The following is a 24,602-nucleotide window of genomic DNA, read 5'->3' as shown; positions in this document are numbered from 1 at the left end:
TTCATCTCTCATCTTATCAGTTTGGCTGGATTTGGCCCCGCTGAGGCTGTCAGACAAAATCAGACAGTTTACTATCTATTGGCATGTTTGTCTTTTCAGTTTGTAAAGCAATAAAAGCTTGATTGATTTTGTTCATTGAAGGTTCTGTAAGCAGCATTCAGGGTATTAAATATAGGAGTGAACCACTATTTGCTATATAAAGATTGTAGTGGAGTAATGACGTCCTGAGCAGAGAAGTAAGTCACGCTATCTCTGTATGTTGTAATAGGGGCTGCTCTGTGGGCTGTCGTGATAGCACTGTTAGCTGCTAGCTGCCAGCTCAGCCACCTCCATGCTGAGAGCCATGTGCAGGCAGTCAGGTGCATATCCATCCATTTCATCCCTTTTTATGCAGAAAAAAAAAAACATGAACGGAAATGCCAAAATTTCAGAAAATTCTTTTAGAAATATCACAATAAAGTTTTTACACTTGGGGAAGTAGAAAAGTTGGTGAACTGACAGAAGGTAAATGCAACTAAGTGCAATGAATCTTCGTATCCGGATGGCTTTTAACACGTTTATGTATTACACATGCATTGTTTTCCTTCATTTGAAGTTTGACTGGTGCTCTTCTGCAGTAGCACCTGACTGTAGCATTAGCACCACCCACTGCTTATTTTGATGAACCAAAAAGCACATAAATTTGCAATTTCTTTTGCAGATTTTCTGAAAAATCTGTTAAAATTTGTACTACATTCAAATGGAAACCCAACTATAGATACACTCTGAATGTTGCATGCAGCTCCTCAAAAAATTCTAGACTACATTAACCTTTCCGTATATTTTTGGAGACCAGTTTCCACATAATGCAGCATGGTGTACTTCACAGAACAAATGTATCCAACAGACACTTGATGAGACGGGAAAGGACAATGCCTTGTAAATGTGGCAATCGTCCACAAAAATATACTTTTGTCAGATCTGGTGGAGGTGTCATATTTCACCCTGGCAGACACAAGAGACAGATCAACAATGTAGAGTTACACCAAAAGTGATATATATTAAAGATAGTATATACAAAACAATAACAACATATTTTGGTAGTACATACAGAACAAGTGTCCATGGCTTTGAGTTTTCAATCTAAATGAAATATTGTCTTATTCTGTGCACAATATAAAAACACACACAAACATAAAAACAGCATACTGCTTTGGCTGATATAAATAAGTGTTTTTATAAAGAGGAGTAACAGGGGTGATGTGGAGGGAGTATTGCTTTCATGTTGGACTCGTTGATGTTTCAAACCCTGAGTAGATCAGAAATGAATTGGGTGACAACCAATGGGAGACATCCAGAAGGACTTTCACTGCTTTACTACCAAAGTCATGAAGCCACGAGACTGACAGACAATATTTATCTCTCCTTTTGTGATTCCTCTGTTTGCAGTACTGCGTCCCACTGGATAAGAAAATGACAGATTGTACTGCAATTGGACCCACACTATCAGTCTGTGATGTTTAAATGAGTTATATATTTTAAAAGGACGGCATGTTATGACTTAAGTACCACTGAATACTTTCTGAAAGATATTGAAATGATTCTGGCACTTCCAGAATTTTCAGACTAATTTTGCTTCTGAAAAATTTGACCACCAAATAAAAACAAAAACAAAGATAACTTAATAAAAATAACAAAACACATCAATTAAAATCCACTTTTCATTTGCATAACAGTGTCCTTCCTGTGTTTGCCCTGGTGCTGTGTCGTCACATGACTGTAGGCTCTATGTCACCCAGCTTCCCATTCGCATTCGTTTGACCGTCGGGCTCTCCCTGCCCTCTGAGCGACTCAGAGGGAGTGTGTGGAAGTCCAACCGCTGCTGCTCCTCCCGGTCGCTGCCACCCTCATGGGAGCTGCAGGAGGAGCTGACGCTGTCTGCGGGAGACCTCCCCATCTCTGCTCTGGTGGATGAGTGAGGATGAGGAGGGGCATGAGCCTGGGTCACATACCCTGATTGGCTGAGGTGGTCGCGGGGTGGGGAGATGGGCTCAGCTTTGATGTTGATGTTGTGGTTGGTGTTGATGGAGAGATTGGAGCTCCCTGACCTTCAGATGGAGCGACAGAAAAGGAGGAATGTTTAAGGCTGAGATGGTGGAGTGAAGGTGCCACCTAGTGGTGAAACTAACACATCTGTAGACAGGGAAGGCTGGCTGATACTGAAACTTGTCCTGTGGTGGAACATATCTGCATTTACCCAAGTGCTGCACCTTATGCACAAATTTGAGGTACTTGTACTTTGCTTGAGCTTTTTTATTTTATGCTATTTTATTTTGCACTACTTTATTTTTCAACTTCACTACAATTAAGAGACAAATAGTTTACTTTTAACTCCATTTATGTAACAACAACAGTTAAAAGTATGTAGAAATGAAAGGTTTTGCAAATAAAACATGAAATAAGCTTATAGAATATTAAATATTTTAATAAATTAAACAACATACAGCAACAGTGCATACATCAGTTAAAATTAGCTCCATCTTGACCAACTAAAACAATAAAATGCTTATTAACACATGAATGCATGAGCAAAAATAATCTAATAATGTAATTTATAAGAGTAAAACACTCGCAGGAGGCATTGTTTTGCATTAGTACATTTCTACTTTAGATACTCTAAGTATATTTAGCTGAGATACATGTGTTTACTTAAAGTAACATTTTAAATTACGGACTTAAATGTGGCACCATGTACCTTTTTTAAAGAAGAGATAACGTATTTTCCTCCTACAAATGAGAAGCTGAACTCATAAGAGAGCATAGTTTGCTCAAGTCACACTCAGGTTTTCCAGCTACTGCTCACTGGTATGACCAGCAGTGATCTATGGTGACTAACAATATCTAAATTAGCCATATAAAGATCGGCATTGCTGTATAAAGGACACTCCTGATTCTACAACTCTTATCTACTTGTGCTACTGTTTCACTATGTTTTATCACTAACCATCATTATCCCATAATTGTCACTTGTGGCCACAGTGGCCACTGCTCAGGAAAAGTTACATTGTACATCTCTTGTATACATTACTACTCTACCTGTTTTTGGAGGTAATTTTTAACTTATCATTACTACACTTGGTCAACTACCAAAACTGTGTTAACAAACTGTCTAAAGAGAAAGGTGAACTGTGTGAGTTACTGACCCCAGAGAGCTCAGCTGGTGTTGCTGCCATGCTGCCATGGAGCCCAAAGAGGGGCCTGCAGGGGAGCTGAAGCCCGACAGGTCCGCGCTGTTCAGGGAGTAATCTGACAAAGAGAGAGACAACATGTAGCATAAATAGGGGTGGGGGAAAAAATTGATACAGCATAGTCTTGCGATATTTTTGTGTGGCTATATCGTGTCGTCACACAGTGCCAAGTATAGATTTTTTTATTATACAAATTATTAATATTCAAATACAAATTAAACTTTAGGTAGCATACTAGAATATTATAATCAATTGCTTTTTCAGTCCAGACATAATTTGCAGCTGAAAAAAGGTAATAAATCACAATATATCACAATATATTTTACAGCAATACTCAACCACCTGAAACTCTTTGACTTTCACTCATGCTTAGTTTTAGTGTCCTTTGATGGCCCAAAGAGGCTCCTCTACTTTAGGAAGAGTGACACACTGAAGATATATGAATTTTGGCATTTGACAATCATTCTGGATAAAAATCGTCATATTTAAAGATACAGATTATCTTTATATGCATCTATATATCTTTGTGTCAATTGAAAACACAGACATAGCTAATCTAACCCTACCAAAATGCCCAAAGAGCTGCTTTCCATATGTAGCTTAATGTCTGAACCACCTGATCTCACAGCCCTGCAGGGTTCTTTGGGTAACAGGGCAGATATTGTGTGTTATTCTGGTTCTCCTGGTCTCCCATTTGAAACTTAACAGCACAAAAATAATAATGTAGCCCAATACATAAAGAAAAATAGCAGTATTTCAATGTCCTCTGGTCCTCAGGGGCTATGCTGCTGACAGCAACACAATTCAAATTCTCATAATCATCAGGTACCGTTGTTGTAGGCAGAAGTGATGCCGGAGTAGACCAGACTCTGGTGAGGCAGACTGGGTGTGGTGATGGAGACCACCGGGGTGGACAGAGGCTGGCTGGACTGATTGCTGCTCAGCCTCTGGTTACTCTGAAAATACAAAAGAAAACACATACATAGTCATTAAGTTTTTCCATTATAGGGGTGAAAGGGTTGCCTATTAGAATATGCTATATGAAAAGGGTAGTAATAATAATAAGCTTCAGCTTTAACCTTCAGCCATTTGTTTGTTTAATTCCTTATTGTTATCTATTCCCTTTATGTGCATCATTTTAGGAAATTTCAATAAGGACGGGAACAGAAATTACTAATACTACTACTGACTATGCAGTTACACTGTACGCTGGGTGACACACTGCTGCTTGTGATGCCCCATTTCAACCACATGATGTCAGTATAAACTGATTTTTTCATAGTGTCTTTCAACAGCGACTGAAAACTATTTTCCTTCAAAAATTTAAATCTCAAACACTTACTCTGTATTCTACGCATGATCAAAAATGTACCTGCTGGTGTGTCCACTTTTCATGAACCTGCAACATCTACTTTTATTTCATAATTAACTACATTTCCTAAAATGCCTCCAACTTCCAGAGAGTGTGTCTGATCTTGCTGGGTGTCAGCGTCCTGCTCAAGAAAACACTGAACAACGCATAAGCCTGTTGATGGATGTTGAACATTTTGCTTAACTAAAAGTCAATCAAACATTCATCAACCTGCCGGTGTCTTCCGTTAAGTGCGTAACCCTGTAAATCCATCTGTGATAGATTAATTACTCTGTATTTCAAACACAGAGAGCCTTGCTTGTAAAACATTTCTTAAAATGCAAATCCTTATATCATCTAAAAACTATCTCATCTCCTAAATTGCTTGACTCAGTTTTGAGCTGATTTGCCACATTGAGTGTTTTGCATTTCGACTGGTAGCAGTCTCATTAAGGAATTGTAATCAGGCCTACTGCTGCAACCTCAGTGCTAATTTACTTGATTGAGTGTTTTAACCAATTAATCAAAGAACCACTAAATACCAGCAGGCAATTCATTCTTAATCAGTCACAGTCTCACATTAAGATAGAAACCAAATTGGTTTGGCACACTTCATGTCTGACTGGTGAAGCTGCTGTAATCAAAACTGGTGGCTGTTTAACTTGACACATTTCTAACAGTCATTAGAAGTTCGGTGTTGTTCCTCTCTGGGCTGTTGCCGTTCCAACCTGATAATGTCAGCAATGACATCACCCTGAATGAAGTCATTCCGAAAGCACACGCGCACGTACACACATACAAACAGTGTTACTGATACATGCCTAAAACTAATGTGCTCAAAAACAGAAAGCCAACCCAGAGCTTCCTTCCTCTTTCCATGTGTTGTCTGTGGTTTCCCTGTCACTATGAGTGACAGATGCCGTGGTGGAGAAGTCAAGTTTGAGCTAACACTGTTAATGATGATGATTAACACATGCAGTCCGGGCAGTGAAGAAAAGCAAACTTGCTCAGTTCTTTATGGATGTTGTTTGAAAGAAACACAATGATCCAATAAAAGAAATAAAAACTAAAAGATGTGTTTTTGTTTGTTTGTGCAAAGCAATACATAAAGCACACTGTACAAACAAATACAGTACACCCACACACACATATCATAGAGAATGAAGTGAAAGGCAGTTTGAAAATGATCAGAGGAGTTGCTGTCTGACCGCAACTCAGAGACATGTCATCATCTGCGCAGCTACCGCCCTCTTCTGTTGCTTTAAACATGGTGGAAAGATTAGCATGCTGTTGTTTATGGTGTTGTTGCATGTTTCAGCTGCACGCCACTGTCAGCCCATAAAAACTGGTGTTTAACACTCTCACACCACTGAAAAAGACCATGCTCATCTTTAACTGCGCATGATGACAAAGTTATTTGATTGACAAATGCATGATCACATTTGACTCAGTGCTGTAGAGGCAGTGTGACTGTCACATGTGGGATGAAATGGCGTGTATTCATTTACGATTTCTACACTTGAAATATAGTCACACTTTACTTCTAACTCTCACAACTATCCCTAAATGAGTCTTAACAAAAGGCTTCAACGGTAACCTATAAAGCACTTTAAATTTGCAATCCATTTCTGACTGCTGTTAACAGCAGATAGCAGGAGGAATAAGAAATGCTGTCCTTTTACTGATGGATCACTGCAAGATGTGAAAATCCCCTGCATCCCACTGCCAGAGGAGTAAAGGAGCTGTTTGGTCACCATAGTAAAGAAGAAGAAGAAGAAGAAAAAAAACTTTCTGTTTGCTAATCGTTACATCATGTTTGAGCACAGTGTGGGAGGGAAGGGCAACAGTAAGGGAGTTAAGGGCAAATCAATAACTTCAATAACCCAGCACAGCTGCTGAATGTACAAGCTGAAGGAAGAGAGACTGAAGACTCCTTCTACACAGAGCAGAGAGTCACTTCACCAAAACATGACCACGCTGTTAGATTTCATACATCTAATCATTGAAACGTCTTGCACAGTGCACTTTTTGAGGGTTTATTTGTGCCACAATTTGAGATGTGAGTAGAATGCAACAGCATATTATTTCCACATTTTAGTTCTCGAGGTGCTGGAAATTACTGGAATCGTTTGTCTTTCTCTGAAATGCATCATTTTACTTTATAAGGTTCTTTAAGATAGAGAAATTCAATCTGGCAAAATCTCATGGATACATGAAACATTCTTATCTCGCTGATAGCAGCATAGGAATGATTGGGCATTGATAACTGAGGCAGCTGTAAACAATCGCTATTTACATGTTCAGCCCCCAATATGTTCTGGGTTCAGACACCTCACCCTAAGAGTTAACATCATGGAGAGGTGTAATACGGCCAAGAAGATAATTTGTGAGCTGTGAGTTGCGTGTCACTGTAGGCTTTTACAAAGCATTATATTTTCTTATAGGCTAGTCTACACTTTTTAAAGTGATGAATCTATAGCTGCAAAAACTTGGATGCCAGTCAGAATATGGGCCAAAAACAATTCTCCTACTCAGCCACGTTTGCTGTGCTGCACTGCAAGTACATGAGTTGGAACCTGACGTGAGATTTGATCGCAGCCTCCGCTCACATTCACACTGATAAATGCCAAGCTTAGCGTGGAAATGACCATACACCCAGTTTTCTTTCGTATACTTGTTTCCTAAATGAGAGCCGTTGTGTGTAAAGAAAAACAGCACACAAACAATACAGATTTTTATAGTCTCTTTGCAAATGCTAGCAAGAGCTATTGAGACGGTACCTGAAGTTCTCAAACATATAAAAGATAATACACAAGTGATGTGATTACCAGGTGTGACCTCAAACTTTGCTTTCTTTTAAACGCCAGGGTTATAAAATAGAGGATGTCGTCTGTGCTAATGTGTAGCAGTTATCAGTCCAATGTTATGGACAACAGGCTGCTATTTGGTGCTGTGAGCAGCATATCAAGTCACATCAGTCATGTAGATTTCTAGGATAAAAAATGTGTTTACCTAATAACAACAATTAAATACTGAAATTAAAAGTAAAAACACAGCTTTCCAGTAGGGACAGAATTGTATATGGACAGAAGAAATGGATAATCACAGTGATTTCTAGAGGAGCTTCCGATCACAACAACATTTTGATGAACAGGTTCCTAAATTGTTTGGATCCTGTCTTATAACCCCAAAGGCATTGGCTCATGATATACATATTGTCAGTTAGTGGCGGTAAAGTGCAGTAAAAGGGAGCAACACACCAATAAAAGATGAGACCAAGACTCTAAGCAGCCAAAATGGGGTCGTTTCATGTATGTATGTGTTTCAGGCAGTAGCTCAGTCCATAGGGACTTGGGTTGGGAACCGGAGGGTCGCCTGTTCAAGTCCCCGTCCGGACCAAAATATGGAGCGTGGACTGGTAGCTGGAGAGGTGCCAGTTCACCTCCTGGGCACTGCCGAGGTGCCCCTGAGCAAGGCACCGAACCCCCCAACCGCTCGGAGCGCCTGTCATGGGCAGCCCACTCTGACATCTCTCCACTTAGTGTATGTATAGGTCCAGTTTGTGCATGTGTGTGTTCGGACCTGTGTGTAATTGACAAACAGAGTGAAAAATTGAATTTCCCCTCGGGGATTAATAAAGTATATAAAAAATTAAAAAATTAAATTAAAATTAAAAAATATAAAATGCATGCATCTGTTTGTGAGGCCTTTAGGATGCACATAATGCATTGGGGGTGAGAAACATTGGATGTAAACAAAACTGTTCACAATGAAAAGTGAGAGACTGCAGACTCCACTGAAAGGCACTATGGATGAGGAGGAGGATTACTGGTTATGGCACTGACAACTCATGCCTTGAAGTCAATTCTTTCTGAAAACAGGCGAGCAATTCTTTGCCAATATTGATGTGAGGAACAGAGAGATCCAGTCCTCTTTAAGAGAACAATGATTTCATTTGCACACTCACCAACCATCTGGTCCAGATGGTGTCGAACCAATTGTTCTGAAAAGTTGCTGACCAACTCTGTGGTAATCTGCATCATTTATTTACCCTGTTCTCGTCTGTGTCCAACATCCCCCAGGCTTAAAAAAACATTGTGTTCCATCTTGGTTCCTGATCAACCTCAGACTCAGGTGCTGAAAGGTTTAAAGGGACAGTTCACCTCAAAATCATAAATACATATTTTTTTCTCTAACCTGTCGGGCTATTAATCAGCATAGATAGTTTTGGTGTGAGTTGCAGAGTGTTGGAGGTATCAGTCGTAGAGATGTCTGCCTTCTTGCAAATATAACGGAAAAAGATGGCACTCGGCTTGTGGTGCTCAAAATGCCAAAAACATATATTCTAAAAAACTCAACAGTAATGTCTCTTTCCAAAAATGACCCGCTTACTCAAGATAATCCATAGACCTTGCTGTGAGCCGTTTAATTTAGAAACTATTTTCTTTCTACTGAATTACACCCATCAACCGAATCACTGCGTAGAAGGAACTGTCCCTTTAAGGCATGTGTTCCTACAGAGTCGTATATAAGCAGCTTGGAAGTGCAACCCTTTGAAAAGCACAACAATCTAGACATGGTTATAAGCTGGCAGCTGTGAATCTATCGGCTAATTTTCATTACTGCCCCCTAGTGGCCACAAATCAAATACGGCAGTTTTAAGTATGACTGTACTATCAACCAGCCTTAAACAGAGTGATTCTTTAAAACAAGTGCCAAAAAAATAGAGGACATTGTTCATTCCTGTTTATGTTTGTGAGGACTTGTGTTAAGGCCCTAAACAGATACCACACACACACACTTACCAGTGTTTGCATCATTCCTTTGGACTGAGGGATGACCACTCGGAGGTCTGTCTTGCGGCTTGAAGGGCCCAGGCTGTTCCCAGTTGGTGGAAGAGGAGGAGGAGGAGGAGATTTGGGTGGTATGATCTTTCCCATGCTGCCTCCACCAGGTGAGCCCACAAAACCGTTCACTGAACACAGAAACAAAGAAATGACAAGGATATGTGAGATGTGATGGTGAGTAAATACCACCATTCCCTTAAGAATTGACTGACAGGTTGACTGTCAGTGAAGTATGTTAAGTATGTGCGACCTTTTCATACAAACATTTTGCTGGGATGTTTTCAGAGCCTCTTACAGTCTTTTCAGTGTAAAGTACAATAAATCTAAATTTAAGAATATTCAAAGCTTTGGATATGTGTTAAAAACATGGGGAGTTTACAGTCCCATGTGTTAGATTAAATCCACCACCAGGCTCTGAATGGAGAATGGGGAAAGTACAACTATATATTATACAGGAGATAATCATGAATAATTGATCTTTTCTTGCTCTTGACATTACATAATGGCAGTGTTCTTACGAGACATGCTGTTCTGGGAGGGAGAGCACGAAGATGACAGGCAGGATAGTTTGCAAGGAGGACAGTTTGTGATGAGGATTTAAGATCCAACAGTATATGTAATACAGCTGACATAAACCAGTAACAAATGACACTGAGGTGCATCCAGACTCGATGAATAAGACAGATGCCTCCACTAGCGCTGAAGCTGAAACCATTCAAATGTTCGGATGTTAAGTAGTCACAGAATGTCCTGCAGTACATCAGCTTGCTCATGTGTTTGGTTGAAACTATGCTAAATGTACAGAGCAGACCCTCTAGATTAGCGGTTTCCAAAGTGGGGATCATGACCAACCTGCAATCACAGTCATCTGAACAGCAGATTGCAAATATTGAGCAAAGTGTGACTCTCTCCCTCTTGGGAGGATATGTATACTGTGGGTGCGGCTCAGTGTGCATTCCTCTTTGTTTACTTAAGCTCACAGAATTTGCAAGGATTTGTTGTGTGTGAAATTTTCTTAATTTGCACAGGGATAATGTAGGAAGTTAGGGACAGAAAAATAAATGTGTGCTCAGCCTGCACCCTGAGCTGCTAACGCACAACTGTACATGTGGGTTGAACTCATTGATAAGACATGAACACAACAGGGATTTTTTTTTGTGACCGTTTATGTCATTACAGCTATTTTTACGTTTCCTCAAGTTTTAGTTCCTCTATAAATAGAAAAAAACCCCATTAATATTAAAATGGTATAGTAAATGCTCACAGGCTTACAAATGTTTTGTCATGATTTTTTTTGTTCTGCTAGATGATCTCAGATAAACATTTCGGTAACTGTCAGGCATTCTACTGGGTTGAGAGACGGAGGGTAAGAGAGAGAGGTTATAGCAGGTAAACCCCCCATCAGGGAGGATGCTGGGAACAGAGTGAGGAGAGGAGAGGAGAGGAGAGGAGAGGAGAGGAGAGGAGAGGAGAGATAAGGATTCTGACAAGGATCAAAAAGAATATGAACTTAACTTCCTAGGTGACAATGTTCTGAGGCAACCATAGTAAAAAGGTTAGAGAATAATCATAACTGTTAATGATATATTGTATTAAGACAAATGCTTACGTGCTTAGAACATTTTTCTTTTTGCCACGATAGACAAACTTTCATTGTTCAGTTCAGTAATTTTCCAAAGATAAACTACAAAGCCATAAATGAAATTGTTACACGTTCTTGTAGACAATTTTGAAAAAAAGTTGCTGTTAAGTGTTAAATGTTAATTGTTTCCTTTGTCCACATTGAGTTAATTTCACTCATTTCAGTACTTATGACAATTGTACTGCTCGAGGGATCAGTTTTGTCAGGGTGTGTCTGTGTGACGCCTGGGAAATACATACCAACTGGTCCAGACCCATTCTGCATAGCCATATCAGAACTGCCCTGTAGGCCACCTGGGGATAAACACACACACACACACACACACACACACACACACACACACACACACACACACACACACACAGATTGTTATTTGATTTATTTTCCACCAGTTTGTTTTCTGTAGCCACTGACATGTGTACAACATATCTGGTTTTGATGGACATCAGAATTTGTTTGCTGGTCTTTCCAAATCGTCATCACCTGTGTCATCTCTAATGTCTTCACACATATAGTATATGCAGTTACAAACAAACAGGGACACATCACAGAGAAAGCAAGACTGCACACTAAATGTAGACATCAGCCCCATTATGACAGGGTTTATTCTCTAGAGAAGGTTGGCAATTTTAAAACCGCATCTGCTGGTCAGTAGTTCTTCCTGTTTCTTTTCTTTTCCTTCTGTGGGAACTTATTCAGTCCTATGTGCCTCCTGTGTTGTTTTCACACAGGACCATCCAGACAAAAAGTAAACCTCTAAATTTACATGCACAAATTGTTGTGTTTCCTATGATTGAGTTTCATCAGCTCAGTGTGCACAATGCGTTTAGTTACTCCCCTGGAATATTAAGCACACACACCTGTGTTTCCAGTGCTGGGAGGTCTTTGTGGAGGGTTAACGTTTCTGTGGAGGTGTGTGTGAGGTGAGGAGAGGATCCCACTGTCAGCCAGAGCTGCTGTGGCTGCAGCTAAAGCTTGGGAGGTCGCTCCTCCTCCTCCTGCACCGGGGCTGTACGACATGCTGCCATGCATGAAGTTCTGCTGTGGAAGACCGGTGGGCTGCAGAGGAAGTGACAGAAGACAGAGACATGTCAGCATGAGTTGGATCAATACAAGAGCACAATAGATTAGCAACAATCTGATTTGTCTTTTATTTTGCCTGTCTGTGTTCTATATTTCGGTGTTTTTTTAACCAGGTACCTCACCACATAGGGTAAGTATATGATCACCAACTAACTGACGCACATTTTGTGCCGTGGAAACAAAAACAAAGTGGAAGAGGAATCCCAGTCAAAACCAATAGGATTTAGAGCCAGAAGGGAAGATGCTGATGGGTTGCAGTCTCTTAACAGACTTCTGATATTATCAAACAAGGCTTTGATCTGCATCAGCCACTACAGTTCAGCTTACCATTTTATGACTCTTCATCATGTTGTCAAACTCTTCATTTATCTTCTTGTATTTCTCCTCAGTACTGGGGGTGAGGACGTAGGAGGCGTCAGCGTCAGGACTGTCACAGCCTCTGTGCTCCTTCTTGTTCAGGGCCTGTGTATGAAATACAGACAGGGGAGAGGCATTAGAAATAGTGATTAAAAACACTGGTTAAAAAAAAAACAGTGGAAATTGTACCAACATCAAGAGCTCTCTGGCACAGCTTCCAGTGGCCTGTAGTTGACATTCATTATAAAGCCACATCTCCCCAAGAGACAGTGGTGAGCCGACTACTGAGAGCAGAGAGAACTTCATAAATCACAGCAAACCAGTTTGTTAAAAATGATTTACATATCTTATTTTAATTCTGTATGAATTCATCCTGATGGAGAAGTTCTTTATCACAGACCACAATGTCTAAAGTGCAGTAGAGTTTACAGAAACAAAATGCAGCTTTGACACACATGGGTTCAGTGTTTTTTCTAACACGTTACACAGAAATAGAGATAAAAACAAAATAAGCACTTCACAAATTTAAATAGAGTCGAGCTGATCGGTTTAAACTTAAAACATATCCAGTATTACTATATAATAACATTTGTCAATGTCACAAGCTGAGGCATTGCAGAACACAGGATGTGCATGGTTCTGGTTGCTCCCTATCTAATATGTGGTTTAAGAGCAGGAAGGACAACCAACCACTAACAAGACTAGAAACCAGATCTGATTCTCGAGAGGCTCGCACAGTATGAAGACACTTCCCAAACCCTGAGGCCATGTTTACATTTTTGCACGTCTGTAAATGACATCCTGCTGAGTTCTTTACTGTGATTCTCAATACAGTAGGACAGTGAAAAAACATAGATTTACCCTGTCGTAAAATGCCTTTAACACATTAATCACTTTGCAGCAGCATTAAACAAAAGTTGTTAGTGTGGTTCATTACATATTATTTATGTTTTGTCTAGAAAAATATTTACAAGGACTTCTAAGGCAGGATGTTTTACCAGCTGTTCCCATCTGACTGACTGACAGCTCACAGGCTACAGTCATAAACCAAACGTTTGCAAAATAGAGTTAGCAATCTAGAAAACAAAGCACAGTAGTTATACAATTTAAGCCACATAGCAACATGGTTCTAGGAATAACATGTCTGTCTGTCAGTTCCTCAGTCAGTCAGTCTGTGAAGTTTGACAGTCCCTGAGCTGCTAATGACTTTAAAGCATTCGTGGTCCACAGAGGACACACCCTAATGTCTTTAGTAATCCCGTCTTTTTATGTAGCGTCACCAGGAGGTCAAACACTTCACTTATTCAGTGACACATCTCTACACTGAATGGACTGGCAAACATCTTGTTACAGACATTCATGGTTCCCAGATGATGCATCCTATTGACTTTGGTGATCCCCTTACCTTACCTCTAGTGCCACCATGTCGTTGACATTTGTGGTTTCAAGCAAATTGTCTCCACAACTAATGGATGGACTGAGATGAAACATGATTTAGACATTCATGTTCCCCACAAGATAAACTGCATCCCCTAACTTTTTATCTAACATCATCACCAGCTCAAAATGTTGTGATTGGTGTTGATTAGCAAATGTTGGCATGCCAAACACGCTAAATTATTATCAAACTATCATTATACTATTAAACTATTATAAATTATAAACGGTAAAACTGTTGTTGTGAGCATGTTAGCATGCTAACTTTAGTGTTTAGCTCAAAGCACTGCCGACCTTAAGTACAACCTAACAGAGCCGCTAGCATGACTGTAGACTCTTTATGTCTACTCAGAGTCTTTTCATTGTTAGACGACTATGTGCCTGGTATGAGTGAATTGCCCTTTAGTATAATACATTTGTGGGTTTTACAAGATATGCATTTGCAAATTGCTCATAAACAGTCTTGGCTACAAACTAGTGGGGGGGGGGAATAAATTCATTAAATGTAGGACCTCTTACTCAGTCTGCTATGAGGAGTGAATTTTCTCTCTAGCTAACTGTACCAGCACAGTATGTAGACTGATTTGCTGGTGTGATGTACAGTTAAATTTATATATACAAGTTCAAATGGTTAAATGCTTTTAAGCAAGACACTGAACTACTTATTGATTATTCTCTGGGAGCTGCTGATGTGGGGTCAGTCATATTCAGTATTTTGTGAATCACAATAATAATGGCCTCCACAAATTCAGTTGGTGTCTACTTTGAAAAATGCATTTATGTTTTGCATGTGCAGTAGCTGAGCCACTGCATTCATACTTTAGCCGAACATCATGTGCTGATAGAGGATATAATATTCTTCTCTCCGGTGTCTGACAGTTTGTTTGCCTTTATGAGCTTTAAAGCAGCGTGACAGACACAAAGCTGGTCTGAGTAGTGCACATATTAACAGTAGTCTTCCTCTAGAGAGATGCTGCTCCACATCACAGACCTACTCATCTATATTCACAGCAGCCTTTTAAACACTACGGACTGGAGTAAGCAGATATTTTTTATAGCGAGCCTGTAACAACTTTGGGTTTGGTTGGTTGTTTATAGTGGTGTAGGGTGGATAGACAGGGAAATAAAAGGCAAAAAGTTGGCTGTTTATGCATCCCCGAGCATGACCAAAGATGTAGCCATCAAATGAGATTCATTAGCACAAACAAATCTGTGGAGGATCATATTTCTGTCAGCAACACAGCTGGGGCAAATATCCACAGCTCTGCAGACACGTAGTGCTGGTAAAGAAAACGCTGTTTGAGGAAGGCAGAATCTGATCTCAACATCAGCTAAAGTTAGCATTATATTTAGGTTAGGCTTAGGGTAAAGGAAAAATTAAAATTAAGTTGTGATGGCTATTCGCAACTGTGCACCCAGCATTATCTTGAGATTTTGAGTTGTGCGCACTGTTTCCAAGTACCATAAACAACTATTACACACACACATATTGTGGAACTGAAACAAATGATGTTAATATAGTCAGAAATCTCTCTGCTAATGATACCAAATGTATGTGGAACTTCACACCACAGTGGTTTTGACGAAAGTGAACAGCTAGTCACTTTCTGTCATAACATTTTTACATCACTGCATCAACATCTTGCTTTTGGTTTCATGATTTCTAACTCCTGTTGTAACATACTGGGATCATAAAAGCTGCTGTACAACGCAAAGCACATTACATGCTTCTAAAAGGTGTGAGCTCGTCAGTTTTTGAGCATGGAAGCATCACTTACAGATTTGGGTACTGTGTTAGGCAGTTAACAACATTTGAACTTGCATGAGCAGATTTTTTGGCCACTTGAGGGTAGCACAATAAGCACAACACTGACATATTATCACTTTTTAAGGTGCTATGACAAACTTGTTAGCAAGCAGGTACCTATTTACACATCCGGGAAATACAATGCAGCATCAGCATTCTTTTGGGGGCTGTGTTACTGTCCACTTGATGAATGTTAGTCCTATTTTTACTCTCCTTTTAACTTGGTTTTGTCTCTGCCGGCTCCTGAGGGAAATATCTGACTCCTCAGCTGCTAAATGCACCACTATGGTCACAAGCTTCTTGCTTATTTTGTCTGTTTATCTCTTGGTGCTGAGCAGGTAGTGTACAGTGGGGTTTTTAAGAGCTTTTTTGCTGGAAAGACAGGAAATCAGCCTGATGAGAGTGAACCAAAACAGTAACAATGAGCTAAAAGACACCGAATGCTCCATGAAGGCTGATAATTCTCAGTGAGTTCGTCACTACAAGCTACACCTATCACATCACACAAAGTTATGTGACCCATTGTTGATATAAAAATATCGATTACAGCAGCTTTAGCAAAGAGAGGAATGCACATTCATACAGCAAAAGCTTTAAATGAAATACCTGTATTTATATTTTGTGTGGATGTATTTCTGTGTGTGTTTATTTGTGCATGTATTTTCTTTTAAGTATTTCATTTTTTCAAAAGCCTCCTAGGGACAGGTGTTGCAAATTCACATTTCATTACAAACACTAAACAAAGTGCATCTGGTTCGTCTGCATAAATGTACAATTCTAATGCCAACATGACGTCCATAACAAATAAACTAAACTAAACAAACTGACATTTTATGATGGCACATTTCAAATATTCAAATTGCATCATATGAAAAAAACATATGTAATTCCCATTGTAAATAACCATGAAGCCAAGCAAGGACTTGGCATTGTTGAGGTGGTTTAGAAAGACTGGGTTTAGATAATTAGGTTTAGAAACGGGACGGATGAATTGATGGATGTTAATTTACAGCACCTGGACTTCGGTACAGGAGTCACTGTAAGAGAATCAAATCATACCGGCATCATGCGAGCCTGTGAGATGACATCACTTCTCTGTTATCCATCATCTCATCTCTGCTCCTCATTACATTACACGTCATAGCATGAAAAGGACAGACCAACACAGCAGCCAGCTGACTGTCTGTCCACCACATGTCCTCGGCATTCCCAGACACTGGTAGTTATTAGGAGCTTTAAACACACACTCGCAAGTCTATTTTCACCACAGGCCTGAAACTACATTTTAGCAAGTGGTGACCAATTAGAGAAGTCACACGCTCAATTCAATGGCTGGTTATTTCCACACTCCAGTAAACATCAAGCTGGCCAGTTAAAATTGAGACACACGCAGTGTTTGGCTTGGTCAGCTCAGGACAAGCTTTCCCTGAAGCTGGCAGTTTGTTTGGTGGACTCTTTGACAGTTCTGCCATTTTGTCTAATTATGGGATGATACATTGTGTGAGTTTACATATAGCAGTGCCAGCAGTTTGTTGACAGGTGGCAAAGGACTGATCCATCAGTGATTTAAAAGAATAGTGTGTAAGATTCAGCCGGATTTAGAGGGGATTTAGTGGCATCTAGCAATTGCAACCAGCTGAAACTTAACCAGGCTAGAATTCCTTCCATTTTATTGTTCAGGAGATTTTTTATCGAAAGCCGAATTATCCGCAAAGGTCTCTCCCTCCCTAGAGCAAACAGACCTGGTGATTAAAACCACTTAAAACACTTAATAAAGCAGTTTCACGTTGTAAATCAGTGTTTCTCCTACTGTTTGGCATGTCGCAGACTAGCCACTAGCCCACCACCTGCTAATGTGTGCTCACCTTTTTTCTTTCATAACTTAGGATCCAGGCATTCAGGAGTTTTTCTTTTCCCTCAAGGTCTTTTTGAGATATTGCATTCATGAGAATGAGACAGATGCAAGGTCACAGTGACATCTGACTACCAATCAGTTCATTGTAACACTCTCTAAGACTCAGTAATGAAAAAAATACTTTTTTTACAGTTTGAAAGGACCATACAAAACACACACTTAAGCTCTATCATCAACAATGATCATACTGTGCATACTTTTCCAGCATCAAATGTCAATGGCAATTCAGCACAGACACAAGAATGTGGTGTTCCAATAAACTAATAAGGTTGTGCTGTTTAATATTCAATACTTATTTCAGTAACGGTTAGTGAGAGCAAAGGCCCTGCTCCTGCTACATTAAAGCACTGCATTATCAAGTACCCGTTCTACCACAACAAGTTTATAGCAGGGAAGTACATAACCTGTACTGAGAAATCACACAAAGTCTGCCGAAGCTGGAATGTGTCTGTGTAAACAAGAGGTGCTGTAGTAAGATTAAATATTCATCCCTTCTTACAGGGGCTAAAATTTATGCCTGTCATGTGAAAATAAACTGAGGCACACGCTCTGCTACAACAGAAACAGATGCAGGAGTGATCACAATGTGGCTGTCTGATTGCGATCATAAAATACCTGCAAGAACATCGTAAATATTACAGTAAGTTGACACAGCTCCAGAGCAAAACACAGTGTTCCAGCAATCATATTCCTCACATAATGACTCAGCAATCATAATTAATGATGTGAGGAGAAATGAGCCAAATTACCACAGATGGAAAGTTTTTTTTTCTGCTCAGCATCAGGAGTTTGTTACTCTACAATCTTTCTCTGATTCAGGTGTAAACTCTGCTTGACCTTACAAGCAACCAAAGGGGAGGGAGGAGGACAGCTGTTACCAATCATGTGATCGCTCCAGTTTCTTTTAATGTTTCACACCATTTTCAGGTAGATTAACAGTTTATCTTTAAATACAAGGGCATCCCAGCTCCTTTGACAGAAGTTGTTTCCGTCAGAGGATGGACAGTGGGACAGTGTGAGGGCAAAGATGGACATCGAGTCAACCCAGCAGAGGAGGGTCTGGTAGGATTTGGTCCAAGGCCCACCAGGCTATAAGTGGCTCCACAGACACTGGTTTAAACCACTACATCATGTCTGGGCACTGACGACTATCTTAAAGTGTCTGTTAGAGGATCTGAGAGTGTGTGTCTTCTTATCATCTCAAATGTCAGAGTCGGCTTTAGTGGATCTCTAAAGGCATGTGGATGATTGCCACCATGAGGCACGAGCTGCAACGTTAAGCATCTTAACGTGTGAGGGTGATGTCTTGTTGCTGTTGGGGCTGCATCAAAGATAAAATAAGGCCTCCCTTTTTCCCTGGAGAGAGTCTTTTCCAGTTGGGTGATTGCCCTATGGGCTAAGAATAGGAAAGGTTGTACATTTTAAAGATGCAATTTGACACATCTGTGGCAGCTCACACACGCTCAAAGACCACTCTGTTTCTACAGATTGTTTTTTTATGAACCATCCTATCATACTCGACCTAAACCAAGTAAACCGCTCTGCTGTGTGCCACAGTGTCAGGTTTCAGTGTATTGTAGTTTTCACTTTCTGTTATGGTTCTCATTTATCTCTGGGCTCTGCAGGCTGAAATGACTGCATTGCATACCTTGGACGGCTGCTCTGTTGTTGCAGAAACTCAACTCTGCTGCACACAAACCTGTCTCATTATTATGACAAAAGTAATCTGTCAGTGGGATTAGCTGACCAGTTGACTGACTTTGTAGTTGTTTTAGCTGGCAAACCATCATCAGTTAAAAAAAAGAGGCCTCCTGGCATCCTTCATTTTAGGTTGACATTACCCCTTTGTAGAAAGTATTTCAAAAGACTGTTCGCGATAGAGAGGATCCAGACAGTCCAATAAACTCATTCTGGGAAAACCTGTGTATTTTGGAAAAAAAACAAAAAACATTTAAATAGTCAAGTTCATAGGACACCGGCGTCCTCGACTGACATTACTGTCTTTCAGAGGCTGTAGTGGAATTAGCCAAGTTTTAATTATGTGTGATGATGTAAGTCCCCATAGTAGCCATTTCACTGTAGAGAGACCAAGTTTTTAAATGGACATCACTGTATAATATGACCTATTGTGACCTCTCGTATAATCACAGCCTCATTTAACTTTACAATCACAATCAGGAGACCCTGGCCATTGGGAGGATGTATGGCTTTCATAGGTAACCTGCCAATAAGTGGGTTTCTCAGCAGTTTCCAGAACAGAAGTACTCACCATGCAAACACTGAAAAAATACAATTCTTACAGAAATCTCCAAAGGCCAAAGGTTTGAGATGCAAAATCACAGCATGGGTTTTTCTGTGGTATTGCTCAAGGTGTCTGTGTCTTAATGTGATAGTTTGTAAGGATTTCTTTAATCAAATCTCAAGTGGCCAAAATTCTTAAATATATCACCAAATCTGTGTGACAAATGGTTTCAACCCGAGGGAAATATCAACAACAACAACAACAACAACAACAACAACACAAGGTTTATTACATATTTCTGACAAGAACTTAACACACACATAATGTCAAATTAATCTTCAGGTTCCCAGCTTTCAGATAATGAATACCACTTCAATGTGGCATATACTGTTGACCTGCTATCTTCTCATTAAGAAAGGAGACAGGATTTCCTGGACAAACAGTGGGGATCAATTATGATCTTCTTATTTAACTCCAGCAAGAAAGTAAATAAGTGTATTTCCCCAAATGTCGCAATATTCCTTTTACAACACCAAAGTCAGATAGTGGACTCTACCTGGGCTCATTGGAAAGGCAGCAAGGCCTTGTATTAACATTTTACACTACACAGTAAAGTTTCTCTGGTCAGTAAGGCACCACAATAGCTGAGTAAACACAACAGCTAAAACAGCTCGTCAACAATAGTGATTAACTCTCAAATATCAGTCAGTGATAGCTTTGGGAAGGGTCCATCCATAGTTTTCACAAATATGCCTCAAATGAATTTATCTTCCTTTATAAATTAAAACACAGACACACCCAGTATTAGCAGATATATTATTATATAAGTGAGGAGGATTCAAATTTCAATCAACTTTAAACAATATTTAGAGATGCGTGTTTTTGTTATGTTTATTTTCCCTAGAATGTCTGACCTTGACTTGTGTCTGTCCAAAGTTTGTCACTAGAGAGGTGTTTTTCCCAGTCCTCTACTGAAGGGGGCAATGTCTGTGCCTTACCCTAAAATCTGAGAATCAAATGTAGGCAAGGCAGCTCGATTATGTACACCACTGACTTGGAAGCCAGTAGCGGTTTAATACCGGAAATACATATTGACAGGGGAGCAGACTTTGACACAACTCTGGCAAAGAAAACTGAAACCTCCAGCACACAGCAGACTTATCACACATACCATAAAGATACATCTTTCTGAAAACTTTAATTAGACTCTGGTATATTTCTGTAACAACAATGTGACACATGGTAACATTGTAGCAGATATTATTGCATGTTTCACAACCACTAACACTGTGTCAGCCCCTGTCACAAGCTAACGAGCTAACAAACAACATACACAATGAAAAGATGCTAACTTATGATTCTGATATATTTGCACAACAGACTCCTTGCCTGAGTCTGGGTCTGCTGAGGCTCAAACATGTAAGGCTACTAATCTCTCCCATGTTTCCTGTACTGCTCACGCAAACCATCCTGATGTGCACCACTCAATCTAACGCTACTCTCCTATAACCAGACTGATCTCCCCAGTTTACTTTTTATGTGGGAAAAACATGTTATACATATTGTTAATCATAGCAGAAACACTTCTAGAGGGGGAATTTACACTACTACAAAAGTTAGGAGATACAGTGTTTGCTGGATGTGTAGACTGCTTGTGTGTGACAAAAAAACGTTTTCTGCCAGAGAGATAATCATCAGCAAACATCATGTTCCATCAAACAACAACAATGAATCCAAAGCAGGTTTCTGCTGGTCCGTCACGACATGGGAAGTCTGTTGCAGCCAGTGGCGTATTACTTTATTCATAGTCAAATCACATGCTAGAATGTTGCAAATGTGCTGACTGATATGTAAAAGATCAACCTCTCACTTTCCACACTTTGTTTTAACCAGCTTGTCTGTCTGCGTGGCATTTGTGGGAAAAAAAAAACAAATAAGAGCTCGAAGCAGGCAAATGGAGCCTGGCTAATGGCTATCACAGCCGACACAGGTGTCTGCATGTGGTTTCCACACTCGATTATGCTATTTAGAATCATAATGGCTATACTGATGAGGCATAATACCACCTCTGCCACTACTATCGCCACATTTAAGAGGATGAATTCAGCATTCAACAGTTGTGTTCTTTTAAGAGGCTTAACTGTTTCACATGCATGTTCCTGTTCATCCCTAAGCCTGTATCGGCTTCGTGTTTTTTTGTCATATTGCCCCTGAGAAATGATGTTAGATTTACATGGAAAGGTTAAGTTTGAGTCTGTGATTCTTCTTACACAGCTGGCTGGATTCTCATGAAACAAAAATTAACAGTAAAGCTTTATCAGGAAGAAGGAAGAGGCCTTTTGAAAATAAACAGTTAGTTTGGGAAGTTTAGCTTCCCTTGCATTGGACAGTTTCTCAGTGTGTGTGTGTGTTTGTGTGTGTGTGTGTAAGCAGTAAATTCAAGCTCTCAGCAAGGCAAACACACATTAGAAGCTTACATAAACAGCCAGAACGTGAGTCACGATGGCCATTCATTTTTAATGGCAGCCGCAATGAGTACGTGCTGTGAGAGACAGGACAGCGATGCTCAGGGACCATGATGCAACAGCAGGATCCCACGGAGCAGGCGACCAGCTAGATTTTATCTTATCACTGAAAACATCTACTGTTTGAGGGCCGGCTCTGAGTGTGTGTTAATGCTTAATAAACAGTCTCAAACATGATTTGCATTATCCAAAGCAGGAAGACAGACCTATTAGATGTCTTCTATATATTTCCTGCAAATTCATTATGTTAAAATCTCAGTCTTCATTTTAGGTTAGTACAGTTTGTGTCAGCACTGCAAAATCTTGCTGTGCAGCTTTTCCTCAGTAAATAAAACAAGGTACGATGAAAGTCTGACGGAGCAGATGTTCCTCCATTACTGCCATTTCTTATGTTGACGTTAATGTCTTTTCACCCACTCAACAAACAGGTCTGACATGTTTCCTCATTAAAAATGAACAAACTAACAAGCCTTACAGCTGCAACATACTCACTTTTTCCTCTTTTTATGGCAATGCTAATTAATAAAAATGACTCTTTAGCACACTTGTGCTGCGTTCATATGGAGTCAGGGAGACAGTAGACTGCAAACCAGATATCATTTAAGTGGACAAGAGCGGGAGGGGAGGCCGGCAGAGAATACTGGTGATAGAGTGGACGGCATTGCTTTTCAAAGTTAAATACTTTAACCTTTTGTCTCTGCGATGGAATTTACAATCAGATGATAGATAGCTTTCTCACACACAAAGAAAACATGGGGGATTCGAAAAATTACATAAAATAATAAACTCAGAAAAATTTTAATTCAGATATTTCACTGCATTCTTTGTTAACAATACAGCATCAACATCACAACATATAGTCATGCATGTTTAATTTCACCGTCCTGCCATTCCGTCGGACTGTTTGTTTTTCCAGTGCTGTTCAGAAGGTGTTGTCAGTTTGCTGTCTGCCTGATTTCATGTGAATGCAGCATTAAACCATATAGCAAAGTGTTAGCAAAACCTTTGTCACATTTTGGCGAGGCTGACAATCTTGCCAAATTTGGTCATTCCTAAACTCCATATTTGCAGCATGTGTAACCCAAGATGTCCTCCTTCATGTTTCACTGAATGCATTTTAATAATAAAACTATTTATATTCTACTTTTGCCATTTTTAATTCTTTCTGTTCTGTCTTTACTGTTGGATGTTCTCATTTGTATTTGCTTTAATTATTTTATTGCTTTCATTTGACTTTAGGGCTTAAATTTCCACAGGGTTTTAATCAGTATTATCACATCAAGTCCTGGTTGTCTCTTGAGGTCCTTTTGTTGTGTACCATGTAAGTCAGCATGAAATTACTCCACTTCCTGAGCCGTACAGGGACATTCCTGTCCTTTTCTCCTACCTCTCCATTGTTACAGATAGTATTGGCGTGTATTTTGTCCTGTATCTGAAGTTAGGCATTTATGTCTCCCCTCGAATGACAAAAATAAATGTTTTTCATAGTATATATTCTACTGTCCTAATTTTTAAAAGAAGTTAGACATTACTGATGGCAGCAGCGGCTAAACAACATCTGCTAGGCCCTCTTCCATTGTGCTTTCTAGAAATTCATCTTTCTAAAACACAAACTGCAGTTGTATCCTTCGTTAAACCTCTAAATGGATATTAACGGCGTCAGAGCTTTCAAAAAATATTGAGGAATTTTCAGCCCTGATGGGAAAGTAAAGAAAACAAGTTTAAATCCTCCATTTTATGTTTTACAAGGACAAGCTCCATCTTGCTCTCTCTCCTTCTTGCTTGTTTATATAAGTATTTTTTCTCTCGTTCACTACTTTTTTTCTCTTCTCTTTTCTTCTTCTTCGTTATTTACATGGGGACATAACTCCCTGAATGCTCTCTTCTGAACTATCAAATGAGAAACTCTATCAAATATCAAATCTTTTCTATCATTTCATGAGTGTCAGTGCAAAATAGCTTGTTGAATGTGAGGCATATTTGCATGTAGCTGACACACAACACTGCAACAGCATATAAGGTTTCAATAGATCACACAGCAAAGTAAAGAGGAAAAATAAAGTTCCTATTTTCTCTACAAACACAGATATTACATTAATAAGACGGTGCTGGGTGCCATGTTTTGTCGGGTCAAAGCTCTGCAACACTAGCACTGATAATATGACATGA

The 24,602-nt window shown here is 39.7% G+C and overlaps 1 protein-coding gene across 5 annotated transcripts in view; it reads right to left on the bottom strand.

Annotated features, from left to right (window-relative positions):
* Positions 1 to 1,014: 1,014 nt before the first annotated feature.
* LOC126392684 (myocyte-specific enhancer factor 2A-like) overlaps positions 1,015 to 24,602 on the bottom strand; it is a 56,277-nt gene continuing 32,689 nt past the window's right edge. For all 5 annotated transcript variants that reach the window (XM_050048266.1, XM_050048241.1, XM_050048250.1 and 2 more), the window contains 7 exons: positions 12,478 to 12,612; positions 11,928 to 12,126; positions 11,307 to 11,360; positions 9,384 to 9,553; positions 4,057 to 4,183; positions 3,183 to 3,285; positions 1,015 to 2,087 (listed from right to left, as the gene is read on the bottom strand). In XM_050048266.1, coding sequence (XP_049904223.1) covers positions 1,766 to 2,087; positions 3,183 to 3,285; positions 4,057 to 4,183; positions 9,384 to 9,553; positions 11,307 to 11,360; positions 11,928 to 12,126; positions 12,478 to 12,612 — 1,110 coding nt within the window. In that variant the 3' untranslated portion in view covers positions 1,015 to 1,765. The remainder of the gene's footprint in view (positions 2,088 to 3,182; positions 3,286 to 4,056; positions 4,184 to 9,383; positions 9,554 to 11,306; positions 11,361 to 11,927; positions 12,127 to 12,477; positions 12,613 to 24,602) is intronic.

The sequence above is a fragment of the Epinephelus moara genome, chromosome 1 (genome assembly GCF_006386435.1).
Source record: "Epinephelus moara isolate mb chromosome 1, YSFRI_EMoa_1.0, whole genome shotgun sequence".
In the NCBI taxonomy this organism is placed as follows: Eukaryota; Metazoa; Chordata; class Actinopteri; order Perciformes; family Serranidae; genus Epinephelus; species Epinephelus moara.
The sequence above is the reverse complement of the archived record's forward strand: the minus strand, read 5'-3'. Positions and strand labels throughout refer to the sequence as shown.